At 45.8% G+C, this 14,749-nt stretch overlaps 1 protein-coding gene across 1 annotated transcript in view; it reads left to right on the top strand.

The window, feature by feature from the left end:
* ADAMTS9 (ADAM metallopeptidase with thrombospondin type 1 motif 9) overlaps positions 1-14,749 on the top strand; it is a 131,972-nt gene that overhangs the window by 47,953 nt on the left and 69,270 nt on the right. The window contains exons 14-17 of the mRNA XM_077821691.1: positions 7,299-7,480; positions 7,570-7,706; positions 8,668-8,785; positions 9,062-9,157. Coding sequence (XP_077677817.1) covers positions 7,299-7,480; positions 7,570-7,706; positions 8,668-8,785; positions 9,062-9,157 — 533 coding nt within the window. The remainder of the gene's footprint in view (positions 1-7,298; positions 7,481-7,569; positions 7,707-8,667; positions 8,786-9,061; positions 9,158-14,749) is intronic.

Genomic DNA, 14,749 nt, shown 5'->3' with positions numbered 1-14,749 from the left:
AAACTGAAACTAATTCTTGTGTCATAAGAACCCTGTGAACCCTAACCTGGGTTATTTTTGGTTTCAGAAGATCTGTAATGTTCACCTAAGAATGAAAACTCTCCGCCCTAATAATTAAACTATTATTCTGATCTATGTTCTCCTGCAACCTCAAGTGTTACTGATTTGAAGGTTGGAAGCAAATTTGATATGCTGCTGGGATCAGCACAAAAAAGTTTATATTTGGTATGCTTGTAAAACCAGGACTGTCCAAGCGGAGATTCCTGACAGTTTTTTTAAATTAAAATAATAATTTTGACTAAAAATGACATCAAAAATTTGTAATTCAGAAAATGTTGACCTGTTCTAGTTCAAATTCATGTTCCCAGATGACATTCAGTGGTGTCAAGTCATGTTGCCTGGGTTTGTGTTGGAGTTTGCTGTAGCATGTTGGATTACTCAGATGCCCAAATGCCTCTTGGGCATGGCGGGTACTTGTTTACAAGAACTAGAGCTCTGCTTTTATTTCCTGGTTTAAGATCAATGTGTCCAATTCTATATGAGTTTAAATTGTGGTAACTCCATTGATGTCAATTACATAAGTACAAGTTTCAGAGTGACAGCAGTGTTAGTCTGTATCCGCAAAAAGAAAAGGAGGTCTTGTGGCACCTTAGAGACTAACCAATTGATTTGCGCATAAGCTTTCGTGAGCTACAGCTCACTTCATCGGATGCATACGTAGAGGATCTGTCCCAGTTCTGAGTGCTCCCTATTTCTCTTTCCAAAAAATTATGCTGTAAGAGGATCAATATGGCCCTGTCCTACTGCCTGCATTGAGGGCTAGGTTCTGCACACCACTCTCTGGCCAATTAGCTGAGCCAGCGTGGGAGTGGGAAGTGAGAAAATGTCACTGGTGCTCGTAGCCAGCAGTAGATGACAACTCCTTGGAAACAGGGCAGAGAGGATACTTCCGCAGAAATGTGTTTCCAGGCTTGCTTATGTGTACTGCTTTAGCTAAAGGGTTGATTTTAAATTGATTTACTTATCCCAGTGCAAAAGGCTGGGTGAACACTATATCACATTGACGTAAAGTGAAGTACTGTTGATTGAGCTTCAGGTGATTAGGAACAGGGTTAAGCCAAACCAAAATAAGTCGACTTTAACCTGAACTAAGAGCGTCCGCACTGCGTTTTTCACTGGTTTAAATAAATGGCCAAGTAGCCAAGGCCACAGAGTCATAAGACTGCTCTTGGTGTGAGTAGAGCTTATGCGTCACCCTTTGCAGAGAACTGTGCTGAAAGCCAGAATCTCGTTTTCTCTGTCTAGAGAAGAATTAAGCAATCTACAATACAGACACCTTCATTTCATTGAGGAGAGGCAATCACTGACAGGCAAAGTGGTGTCTTTTTAGCTACCGATGCATTGTATTTCTTTTGTGGTCGTTGGCTGAGATGAAATGTCTGCCTGCCCGATCTATCTACAAATACGCCATACGTGTGTTAACAATGGTAGGTAGAGCTGGGTAGAACGACCATAATCTCTTCTCCAGTGACCCAGGGTAGGGAATGGCTTATCTGATGCGTGTGAGTCTTTTCACTGGAGAGTGAGTCAGTGGGTGAGCCCAATCTGCAGAGCTCCTATTTTTCTCCTGGAATCATTAGACTGCTGGAGTGCTGCGACCACTGCTTGTCCTGCTGACCAATGTTGTCTCATTGTTGCCTTATATTTCCCTGTCAGCCTGTCTGTAGCCATGTGTGTGTTGTCTCTCCTCTAATCCTTAGATTGGGGTGGGCACCGTCTTTGTTCTTTTGTGTGTGTACAGCACCAAGGACAGTAGAGTCCTGATCCATGCCTCGGGCTCCTAGGCACTCCAGTAATACAAATAAATAATAATAATGCTCTGGTATTGACTCATCTTAAAAGGGAGCGTGCAAGTGAGTAATCTGTACTAGCGAGGCAGTGTTGACTGGGAAGCACAGGATTTGGAGGCAGGCCACCTGGTTTCCATTTCTGCTTTGCCAGTGACCTGTTAAGAGAGTGCATTTGCCTTTACGTGCCTCAGTTTCCCTATCTGTATAATAGATATTACTGGGGTTGCCTCCGCCGATGAAGTATTTTGAGATCTACAGAAGGAAAACACTATGTATGAGCTAAATATTATTGCTATAAATGTGGGAAGATGTATTTTTGGTGGTAGGCTGCATGTTGTCATGCTAGTCATTGAAGATCGTCTGACATTTGCACAATTTATTTTTGTTTCACTTTCTTGTATTATGGCTCATTAGGGAAATCTCAGAATGTGTTTGAATTTGGAAAGTTTCCCTTGCAATTTGTTTTGTTCAGAGGCATACTGAATGGGAAGCAGATGCTACTGTCATTTTAGGGGGAGGTTTTTTTGAGGTAGAAATGGAAGTTAGGCACCAAACTCCAGCCCACAGTCAATCTCCCATTTATATTTTTACGGATCTCCCCCTGAGATTGTGTAACACTGCCTTCTACAGGACAGAACATTTCAGCCCCATCCACTATTTATCTATTTGGAATGTTCTTGCCCTCTTATGGGCTGGTCTAAAAAGAGTGTATTAAATGCAAAGAGTTGGGTTAATGGAGACTCGTGATTGATATTTTCCATGCCCAAAAGTGATGAGGAAAGTTAACTCGGCCCCTGTGTGCGCATGTACTGTTCTGTACAACTTTTGGCTTATGGATACTATTTTTCAGGAGTCACCTAAATTGGCTCCTCCCAGATTTAATTTAAAGTGTCATATCTTTGCTTCTGTAACACCACAAAATAAAGGAGAGCTGCAGTTACATTTGATTGTGTTATCAAACAAATAAACCCATCTTTTGAATGTATGATCTAGCAGTTCTGCTCTTAAATCTAATGTTTCACCTTTTGGAGCTTTAATTTTAAATTGGTTGTAGATGGTGGCTAGAACAAACTGCTGGTGGATTAGACACTGGGCCAACGGGGCCCGTGCCTTAGGGCCCCAAAAACTGGGCACCCCCATGGCTGACCTGCTTCGCCCGTGGCACTCCTCCCGTGGTCCAGCTCCACCCACCCGGCGCTCCTGCCAGGGAGTGGGGGAAGTCCCCGCGCTCCAACCTTGCTCCCCGGTAGGAGTGCGGGAGGAGGCAGAGCGGGGACTGCAGGTGGAAGGCGTGTGGAGGGGCCCCCACTTGCTCTGGCCCAGGGCCCCACAGAAGCTTAGTCTGCCAATGGGCTCTTTCCAAGGTCATGTTATTTTGTTGTTGTTTATTTGTATCATCCTGGTGCCTAGGAGTCCCACTCATCTAACAGGACCCCGTTGTGCTAGGCACTGTGCAAACACAGAGCAAGATGGTCCCTGCTCCAAAGAGCTGACAATTTTAAATGTAAGATAAGTGACAACAAGTGGGTAGAATGGACAGACTGGGAGCACAAGGAGATGACACAAAATACCGGTCAGCATTGTTCTGGTTAAAAGATTGTAATTGGTTAAAACTGGATTGGTAACTGGTTAAAAGATAGGAAACAAAAGATAGGAATAAATGAGCAGTTTACAGAAAGGAGAGAGGTAAATAGTGGTGTCCCCCAGGGATCTGTATTGGGACCAGTGTCGTTCAACATATTCATAAATGATCTGGAAAAAGGGGTAAACAGTGAGGTGGCAAAATTTGCAGATGATACAAAACTACTCAAGACTACTCAAAGCAGACTGCAAAGAGCTACAAAAGGATCTCTCAAAACTGGGTGACTGGGCAACAAAATGGCAGATGAAATTCCGTGTTTGCAAATGCAAAGTAATGCATGTTGGAAAACATAATCCCAACTATACATATAAAATGATGGGGTCTATATTAGCTGTTACCACTCAATAAAGAGATCTTGGAGTCATTGTGGATAGTTCTCTGAAAACATCCACTCAATGTGCAGCAGCAGTCAAAAAAGCCAACAGAATGTTGGTTCTCATTAGGAACAGGATAGATAATAAGTCAGAAAATATCATATTGCCTTTATATAAGCCCCTGGTATGCCCACATCTTGAATACTGTGTGCAGATTTGGTCGCCCCATCTCAAAAAAGATATACTGGAGTTGGAAAAGGCACAGAAAAGGGCAAGAAAAATTATCAGGAGTATGGAACAGCTTCTGTGTGAAGAGAGATTAGTTAAGGGACTTTTCAGCTTGGAAAAGAGATGACTGTCAGGGAGGGTTATGATGGAGATCTGTAAAATCACTGGTGTGGAGAAAGTAAATAAGGAAGTGTTATTTACTCCTCATAACACAAGAACTAGAGATCGCCAAATGAAATTAATTAGCAACAGGTTTAAAACAAACAAAAAGAATTATTTCTTCACACAACGCACAGTCAACCTGTGGAACTCTTTGCCAGAGGATGTTGTGAAGGCCAAGACTATAACAGGGTTCAAAAAAGAACTAGATAAGTTCCTGGAGGATAGGTCTACTGGCTATTACCCAGGATGGGCAGGGACGGTATCCCTAGCCTCTGATTGCTGGAAGCTGGGAATGGGCGACAGGGGATGGATCACTGGATGATTACCTGTTCTGTTCATTCCCTCTGGGGCACCTGGCATTGGCCACTGTCGGCAGACAGGATACTGGGCTAGCTGGACCTTTGGTCTGAGCCAGTATGGCTGTTCTTATGTCCTATCCATTGTCAAGTTTTCTGTAGGCATCACAGCAAAAGAGTTTTAAGCAGGATTTGAGGAAGAACACTGCAGATATCTATAGAGATGTGAGGGGGCAGCATAAAAGAAAACATGAAGATGGTTGCTTGAAAATTTAACAAGCAGGTGATCAGGGCCAGTTCTAGGAGTGGACAAGCAGGATGATTGCTCTGGGGGCCAGCTTCCAGAGGGCGCTGTACAGTTGTGCCACTGACCCTTTTTCCCTTCGGGGAGGGAGTGCTAAAAACATGCTCTGTCCTGACCAGCCGGTCTCCTGCCGATGATGAAGGGTGATAGTTGTAACAATTTTTTTTTTAAAACTGGACGATGTCATGGTCTGGAAGGCATGCTGCATCCTTTTCCATGCTCAATCCTCAAAAGTGGCCAGATGGAATTTTACCAGAGTTTCTGGAACAATTATCCTTTGAGCTGACAATAAGCACCATACTTTTCATCACAAAAGGTACTTCCTAGGTCCAAAAATGAGTTCCTGTCCTGAAAATGCTTTCTGATCAGTACCTCTAATGTCACAGTGGGATCGCTCATTCTCTCATTACTGCTGACAGCTCCTGGCAAGTCTCCTTTGGCTCATGTAGAAGAGACAGGTGGTTTTGGGGTGGCAGGTTGTGAGTAGAGCTGGTCAAAAGCGGTTTGCCGGAATGATTTCCTGATGGTAAGTGCCCTTTCTGTGGGGAAAATTTCAGTTTCCCCATCAGGAAAGTCAAAATGACAGCTGCCCACCTGGAAGGCTCTTGTCAATTTCACTTTCTGCAATTGAAATTGACAAGAGGAGCCTAGACTTTCACCCATGTGAAGAAGCTGTTACTTGGCTGTGCAAGGAAAATGGTGATGGTGGTGTTTTAGTTCCTCGCTATCAGAATCAACAAGGGCTCCTAGGCTCTAAAGTAATACAAACAATAAACAATAATTGTCACAGCAAGGTGCTCTAGACCATCAATGGTCATAAAGTTCTTACGGTGATGACGTCCGGGTACATCTTTCTAGGGATCGTCCCATCTTTATTTGTAGATTCTCACAACATAAAATTTAAAATTACTACAGCAGAGGGGGAATTTATTCCTCTGGGGAATCTTTCTCTCTGCCCACTCTCTCCATCATAATCTGTGTTCCTCAGAAGAGGGTGGAGTCTGCCATGCCAATGAGGCAATTCCCTTAAAGATATACAAAAACTGGATTCATTAGCTAGTCTGCTTGCAGTAGCATGATAAAAATAGCAGTATGGCCGTGACTGCATGCGTGGTGGCTCAGGCTAGCTGCCCAAGTACAATCTTTCCTGACCCCCTGAGCTGCCATCCATGCAGTCTTCTGCCAAGCGCCGTCCCAACTGCTGTACAGAAACAAACTGACCCTGGACTTTGCTTAGTTGTTTTTTTTGGATCTCTGAGGATTGTTAAGCATCCCACCCTGACTCCCTTGCCTATTGATTTTTTTTTTTTTTGCACCTCTGCAATTCCCAGCTTTCATTTGTAACCGGAAGTAGGTGAATGGAAATCTCACAAGAGAGCATCGTTTCACTGGATTTTCAGTCCAAAGTAGTTCCGAACTTGTTTGAGGTTTCCCCTTTGCAGCTCCATATTCAGGCCTGCATTCCAGCCCACTTTGAGCTGTGTCCTATTGTGGATCTGGATCTATCTGCCTTTCAGGTATCCCACTAGTCGGTTGAGCAGTGGCAAACTATCAGGGCTTTGTGATGAGCTGTAGGGTGCAGCTCACTCGACCTCACTCCTTCTCCCCCCGGCCCCATCTTTATTTTCCTTTGTCTTTGTTCTTATTTCTTAACCCCTTCCACTTACTGCTTGCAGTAGTTAGCTGTCACTTTGAGATCTTTCTTAAAGAAATGCATGAACAAAATATAGGCTCTACATCACCAGTGACAGAAGAGAAGTGTTGTAAATAATAAATGTCTTGAACTAGTTAGAGGAATGTGATTGTGGGACCGGTCGCTGGTAGCATAGCACTTGATCCAAGGCTCATTAAAGTCAGTGGAGAAACTCCTGTTTGCATCAGTAGGCTTTGAATCAGGCCCATCATGAGCAAGCATGGGAGCGATCCAAAGGAGTTTAAGCTTCTTCCTTTACCCCGTGCGTGCAGAGCAGCCATCGTTGTGTAATGAGGTGGAGGGTGGCAGCAGAGACCAAAGTCATCTTTCCTTTTGGAAGGCTAGGGAAGGCTTGTGGGTGGCTGCAGGCTCTGGTTGCTGTGTTATGGAATCTCTGAATAAAAGAATAATGTAACTGTTAAATACAGGCTCTCCACATCGTAATAAGAACACTGAACCTGGTACCCGGCCTGGGGCTCAAACCCAGGAAGAGTAACATACATGCTCATGTGCAATTGAGGCAGCATACACAGTCCCTGGGAAAGGAAAATGGGTAACATTCTAACCACTTTCCTGGCTGCTGCAGGAATGAGCTTGATGGGTTTCATAGCCCCCAGTCTCATTTGGAAGAGCGTCTTTCATGAGATGGGAGAGCGAGGTTGAGAGGCTCAAAGGATGAAAAGTACCAAAACTTAATATATTAAGGAGAGAGAAAGAGAGAACTCAAAAAGAGGCTCTGTTGATACACTGTATCTTAGGCTTGTGGTTGATCATTGCATCTTAGAACTAAAGTGATTTTTTTTTTCCAGGCCCAAGAATGGTGGGAAATATTGCGTGGGTCGTCGAATGAAGTTTAAATCCTGCAACACTGAACCATGCTCTAAACTAAAGAAAGACTTCCGAGATGAGCAGTGCGCTGACTTTGATGGGAAGCATTTTAACATTAACGGTCTACCTCCTAATGTGCGTTGGGTTCCTAAATACAGTGGAAGTGAGTATGTCAGGAAATTAATGTCAGCCTCCTTGAAATGGCTGCATAAGGGAATAGAATTAAAATAACGTTACCTTTTGCTTTTCCAGTTTTGATGAAAGATCGGTGCAAGTTGTTCTGTAGGGTAGCAGGAAACACAGCCTACTATCAGCTCAGGGACCGAGTTGTTGATGGCACCCCTTGTGGCCCAGACACAAATGACATCTGTGTGCAAGGACTTTGTCGGGTAAATATTTCCTTCTGCTGTTTAACTAGGTTGTTTTCTTGTTTCTATTGAAAAGATCCGTTCTCGATCCCACTTCCACATTCTGGGCTTCACTGGTGCTAGTGTGGATTCTTCCTGAGGCAAATCAAAGAAGTCCTGCTGTCATGGTCATGTGCCCTGTGACTGGAATTTTCAGAGAGCTTAGTGCGCACACCTGGGCCTGGATTTTCCAGAGACCTCAGCAACTATTTTGGCACCTTAAGAAGTGACCAGTTTTTCAAAAGAGCTCAGCACTGCGCTTTTTGAAAATCTGTCTGGAAGTGTTGCGGTTTCTGGGTGCTGAGCACTCTTGAAATCTGAGCCCAATTTCGGGCGGGGAGCCCATGAAAAATCTAGCCCTGTGCTCTTTTGAAAGTCTGACCCTGCCGGAATTTATTTTCCCCCTTCGCAATTATTTTAATGCTATTCTCCTCTATCTGAGAACAGCCTATTCCAGAGTGACTTCCCAAACTGAAGTTCCCTTGTACACACGGCAATCTCTAAACTGGATAACATTGCCGTCTTTTTCTTCTTCTCCCAGCGGTACAATCCCAGGCACAAGTACACAATCCCTTGATGTTAAGCCTTGTTTGGGAGCGAGGGGCACTAGCATGCACGGGAACCCACTGTTAATTGTAATGAAGTAGGATACAATAAACTGTCTGTTATGGAAAGAGATCCCAAATTGTCGTAATGTTACAGTGTGCAAATTCCACATTTGATTATAACGAGTCCTTGCTTTTTGGAGACCCTCTGCTTAGAAACAGCTTCAGTGTAAGATGGTTACAATGTAAATTAACTAAACATGTGGAAAAGGGGGAAAAAAAATTAGTTTGGCGGTGGTCTTTGTACACAGATGATTAATATCATTTAATTAGGAGATTTGTAAGTTCTGTCCTATTTAATATTTGTTCAGTCTAGTTTTTAACTTTTTCTCTTAAAGCAAGCTGGCTGTGATCATGTGCTAAATTCCAAGGCAAGAAGAGACAAATGTGGCATTTGTGGCGGTGATAATTCTTCATGCAAAACAGTCGCGGGCACATTTAATACAGTGCATTATGGTAAGACTCCGTCACCAAAAAACTTTACAGAGAAAAATGCAAGCCTATGAAAGCATTAACCACATACAGTCGAGAAAAACACTCATGTAAACTGCAGAATCCCTCTAGCTGTGGTATATTCTGTTCTGTAACTATGTATGCTACCCTCAAATGAAACGTTTGGTTTGTGTAATGCCTGATCGTTTAACATTTTTGAAGATTTTTCCCTCCTCCCATAAAAAAACCGGTAAATGGGATGGCTGAGGAATAGTCTTGACCTTTTGCTCCATCTTCTAGGCTATAACACCGTGGTGCACATACCTGCTGGTGCTACAAATATCGATGTGCGGCAGCACAGTTACTCAGGGAAGCCAGAAGATGATAACTACCTTGGTAAGTTTAATGCAGAGAGACGCGCTATTTATACCGCCCTTTCTCAGCTAAGGAATAGTGAGATTTCAAAAATATGCACAGTATATCTGCCAAACAGACTAGCCTTAATTTTGCTTCATCTGTCTAGGTGTGTCTGGCTACTTATAAGGTCCTTGTTGCTGTCGTACATGAGAGGCTAACACATTTTAATTGCTTCATCCTTACAATGCCCCTCTGGGATCTGGAAGTAGTAGTATTCCCATGCCACAGGTAGGAAGTAAGGGAGATTAAAAGAAAAGGAGTACTTGTGACACTTTAGAGACTAACCAATTTATTAAGTAATTCGCCCAGGGTCACTCAGGAAATCTGTGACCCCGCTTGGAAATGAGCTCTGATTTCCCAAGTCCCAGAGCCGGTACGCAGATCCCTTCATAAGCTACGTTTGCTGGAGTATAAAGACAGACGTTTACAAGACAAGACGTTTTAATGGGAATTCTATACATATTTTTAGGTAATGTAACCAAAATATATATTATTCCACTGTAAGATAACAGGCCTGATCCTCATTTACACAACTTCCCCTTTACCCCTGCCAGAGCAGTGTAAACGAGAATCAGGTCCCAAGCATCTCTGTTTTATTTAAACCGATATATCATAATGGTAACTCAACCTTTAGCTATTGCACACACATGACAGCAAGATTCTGACCCCCTAGTTCACGCTGAGCAGTAACTTGCTCCTGAAATAGTACGGCTTGAGTGAGGATGGCAAGGATGGCAGAATCCAGTGCTACGGAAATTCACCTATGGGTGAATTTGATACCAAGACAGATGCCCAGTAAGGCTTGTCTTCCACTTCGGTCCTGCTGTCTCCCCCCCAAGTAAGGTTCATGCTGGCCCTTTGCACAGCCGTGAATTTCATCCTGACAGGGGTGAAATCCTGGCCACATTGAAGTCCAGGAAATTTTGCCCCTGATTTGCAAAGTGCTCATACTGTGACTCTGTTTCTCTTCCTTTGCACACATCCTTTGTTTGGGTTGGTCAGCAGCATTGTGGTTCATTCGCATTTATCTAGATCTCTGTTTGGAGAATAGGTGTCATCTTGTTTTCCAAAGGTGGAATAATCAGCTTGTCAAAACAGGCTGGTTTTGCTGTTAGGTTGTTTTTTATTTTAATAGATTTTTAAAAATAACTGAATGAGTGTGTGTGTGTGTGTGTGTGTGTGTGTATTGGCTTTAATGATTAGAGTTATTTTAAATGTTGTCTTCACTTGGGGTGAAATTCATCCCTGTGCAGAGGGCCGGCATGTAACCCGTGCAGCGTTTATGTTCCACTTAAGTCCTCAAAGTAGGACATAAATGATGGACGGGCCTTGTGTATAGGAGTTCATTTCACCCATGGATTTTTTTGTAGTATCACTACTTAGGCCTCGATTTACTATGGGAGAGATTGTCCCTTATCCTAACACAGATGCTCAAGGGAAGAATGGGGTGTAAGGAACACCCCCAACATGGCACAACTCCAGGAGTGGGGAGAGACCATAGAGGCTCTGTGCCCATAAGTGAGTGGGTGGAGCTACCCTTTCCCTACAAGTGAGTGGGCAGAGTCATGCCAAGCAGAGCTGACCAGGCCTGAAGGAGGAAGTGAGCTAAAAGGAAGAGGAGACTCAGGGACAGGCGGTGACTTTCTGAGTCGCGCGTCCTGTCCAGGAGACCCAAGAGGGCTAAAGCTAGCCTGATATGTTAAATAAAATAAATGGCCTGATGGTGTTCTGAATGGTTTAAGATGTAGAAAATATTTCCTTTGCAGTCATTAGAGAATCTTGCCAATGAGAATACAGTGCAGGGAAAGGAAATACAAAATCAAGTGAATCCTTTGGGCCCTGCTCCTGACAGTTGATCCATGCAAGTGGACCCCTGTGCCCGAGTAGGGTCCAACTTTATGGATTTGATTCCAGGATTGGGGCCATTCAACGTATTTTACCCTTATATACCTATTGCCATTAATTTGTGGCTTGTCCATTATTAATCATGTTTATAAGTGTCCAATTAAGCAAAACTGGATTAATATGCAAGCTTTGTTACCAAGAGAACCGTAAAACTTTCCAAACACTTTCTGTCTTTCTCCAGAGGGAGAGATTCCTCCCTATTCTTCTCTTTCCTAGAAAAATAATCTTCCATGTATATAGTTCCCTGCTGTGTATTTAGAACAGTCTACCCCGGCCAGGCCCCTGCGCCCAGAATAACCTCTCAGTTCTTTCTGGAGAGCTTTAATCTTCTTGAAAAGCATGAAGTCAAATCTTCTTTAATGTTAGCATAGAGTATAGGGTCTAGGCCAGTTGTGATTTCTTTAACTGAATATTGCTGGGAAAGCATCTCTTCCTATTAGGCCTGAATAAAAGCAAGTCAAAAGTGTGCATGTGTACATTCATTTCACAGTTCACTGAGTGTGAAATCTTAGGCCCTGGATATTGTGAACCTTGTAGTAGTTACATAACAATCTAGGAGGAATTTGATGTCATCAAGTCTGGGATGTCTAAACGGTCTCCCCTATTGTTGTAGGAAGGTGCAATAAATGGAATGGATTCCTTTAATGTGTTTTAGTGCTGGTTAATAGTATTAAGTCACAGTATGAAGAATTTGGTTGGGGCTGAATCCTGCAGTTTGAGGTTTTCCTTTGGCCATGAACGTGTTAGCTGCTGAGCAATCTTTTGCTTTATTCTCTCTCCTAGTTATGTTTCAACCACACCTTCCACGTTTTGATGGTAGCTTTAGGTTTTACAGTAGAGAGCCTTTGTAGTAATGTAGCTGTGATGGGTGAAATGGTGGGGAAACTAACTTAGGAAATTAGCTACATAATCGCATTAGTGTGAAGTTGTTCAACAGACTGCTGTTTGCAGGAAACTTCCTTTTAGAAAGCAGTTAGGTTTTAAGCCGTCAGTGCTTTTGCATACCTCAAGATCTGGAATAAAACAAAAAAGGATGATGCTGGCTGAACTCCATTGGAAGGTGAAATCCAGGCAGCTCAGTTTGATGGCGTGTACCCTAACCCTATGCCCCTGAATGCAGGATGAAAAGGGTCTACAGCCTGACAACCTTTCCAGCGAACAGCCTTGCCCAGCCCATCTTTATCTGTGTAATTCTGGTGTTGCAATATTTGGGGGGCAGTTTACATGTTCTATTTAAAGACCACGCTGGCACATCTTTACCACCCCGCCTGTGCCCTGTATTGAGGAGCAACCCCCAGCAGTCGGCCTTTCTTCTAATAAGGCCTGGGGCCAGCTTAGGATCTGCCGACGCTGCAGCTGGCAGATGTGACTTCCAGCGCAGCCAGGCATCCCCATGCTAGCTCTGCCTGCTCTCGCGTTCTGACCCTCAGTCTCGCCATGGCAGCAGGAAGGGCTGCTTGCCCTGCGTAGGTACCTAGGGCCTCTGATGGGACTGCACTCAACATGGCTAGCCCCTCTCGTTGCTCACGCCTCTTGCTCGGAGCGAGGATGGGTTTGTCCACTTGAGCTGGAAATTCCACCTTCCCTGAAGGGTTTGTCTACACTGCACGCCACTGGCAGTGGCCTGTCGGGTCCGTGTAGCTACGAGGCACAGGGAAAAGCCTCCTCCCTGTGGTGTGGAGCGACCCGCGACAGTTAAGGGCTCTGGCATGGGGGAGGCCATAGGGATAAGGCTCGGGTCGCTCGCTGAGGCTTCCCACTGCCAGAGCTGTTCCCCACTGCTGGAGCCTTTCCCCCACCACGGGGAGCTGCCGGAGCCTTTCCCCGCTGCCTCCCCCGGGCAGAGTCTTTCCCTGTGGTGGGGAAAGTTACCAGCAGTTCCGTATGCCTAGGAAAGGCTCTGCTACAAGTAGCAGTGTAGATGGGGAAGGCCCTGTGTGGGCGTGTAGAGACCCGGGCAGGGTAGGTCCCTGAGGGGTCTCTGTTCACGCTCGGGGGTCGTGCGGTGTCTCTGTTCTACACGCCGCCATAAGGGGTGTGCAGTGTACACGGCCCCATGGTCTCCCAGGGCGGAGCTATGGCACACCACAATAAGCAGGAGCGCTCCTCAGCTGCGGGCACAGCAGTTGTATTGTCACTGCCCCGGTCCTCGAGCCCCTCTTCCTTGAGAGAACCAACGGGTTTTACTGGAGGAGGATCCACCACAGGGGTGGGCAAACTATGGCCCGGGGGCCACATCCGGCCCTTCAGACCTTTTAATCCAGCCTTCAAGCTCCCGCTGGGGAGTGGGGTCAGGGGCTTGCCCCACTCCACGCATGCCATGGCTCTGTGCGGCTCCCGGAAGCAGCTCCGTACCCCTGTCCGAGTCCTATGCGTAGGGGCAGCCAGGGGACTCTGTGCGCTGCTCCTGTCCCAAGCACCGCCCCCGCAGCTCCCATTGGCCAGGAACCGCGGCCAATGGGAGCTGCAGGGGTGGCACCTGCAGACGGGGCAGCGTGTGGAACCACCTGGCTACACCTCCGCGTAGGAACCAGAGGGGGGACATGCTTCCAGGAGCTGCTTAAGGTAAGCACTCACCAGAGCCTCCACCCCTGACCCCCTCCCATGCACCGACCCCCTGCCCTAGCACTGATTCCCCCTCCTGCTCCCTGAGCCCCTTGGTCCCAGCCCAGAACACGCCCCCTGCACCTGCAACCCCTCATCCCCAGCCCCACCCCAGAGCCTGCACCCCCAGCTGGAGCCCTCACACACACCCCGCTCCCCAATCCCCTGTCCTAGTCCAGAGCCCCCTCCCACAACCTGAACTCCTCATTTCTGGCCCCACCCCAGAGCTCTCACCTCCTCCCACACCTCAACACCCAATTTTATGAGCATTCATGGCCCGCCATACAATTTCCATACCCAGATGTGGCCCTCGGACCAAAAAGTTTACCCACCCCAATCTACAAGATCACCTTTAAATAATTCATAGGTTCCAAGTCCAGCAGGGACCATTGTGATTGAGTCTGACCTCCTGTGTAACACAGGCCAGAGAACTGCCCCCAAATAATTCCTAGTGCAGACGTTTCAGAAAAGCATCTGTGATGGTTGTCACCCGCAGGGGTGCAGACAGGTTGTCACCCTCAGGAGGACCGCCTCACCCCTCTACCCGCCCAGATTATCTGGCCCTTTTCTCACACTGCTTTGCTGGGGAGACACAGGCAGCCTCACCAGGCCCTGTTATCACCCAACAGGACAGCAGTGGCACCCCACACCCAAACTGAGCTATGTCAGTGCTGTACTAACCCACTCAGACAGACGGACAATTTCCCAGCTTCCCAGGTTCGCACCCCCCTCACTGGAGTATAAACCCAAAATTAGACCGTCTTGCACTGCACAGGGATCTGTACAATGTAAGCTCATTAATAACGTTTGCCTTACTCTCGATGTGGTAAAGATATGCAACAGCCTTTGCTCGCAGAGCAGGGCTTTTTCCCCAGACACTTCACTCAAAGGCACACTGGTTTAGACAAAGAGAAAGAATGTATTAACTACAAAAGATAGATTTTAAGTGATAGGAAACAGATCAAAGCAGCTTGCCTTCATCTCTTAACGGATCTTGTGGTCATTGGGTGGTTTGCTCGAGGTCTGCTGTGCCAGCTGTCTGTGCAGGGTTGGAGCTGCGGC

Source organism: Eretmochelys imbricata, chromosome 7 (genome assembly GCF_965152235.1).
Source record: "Eretmochelys imbricata isolate rEreImb1 chromosome 7, rEreImb1.hap1, whole genome shotgun sequence".
Classification (NCBI taxonomy): Eukaryota; Metazoa; Chordata; order Testudines; family Cheloniidae; genus Eretmochelys; species Eretmochelys imbricata.
The sequence above is the reverse complement of the archived record's forward strand: the minus strand, read 5'-3'. Positions and strand labels throughout refer to the sequence as shown.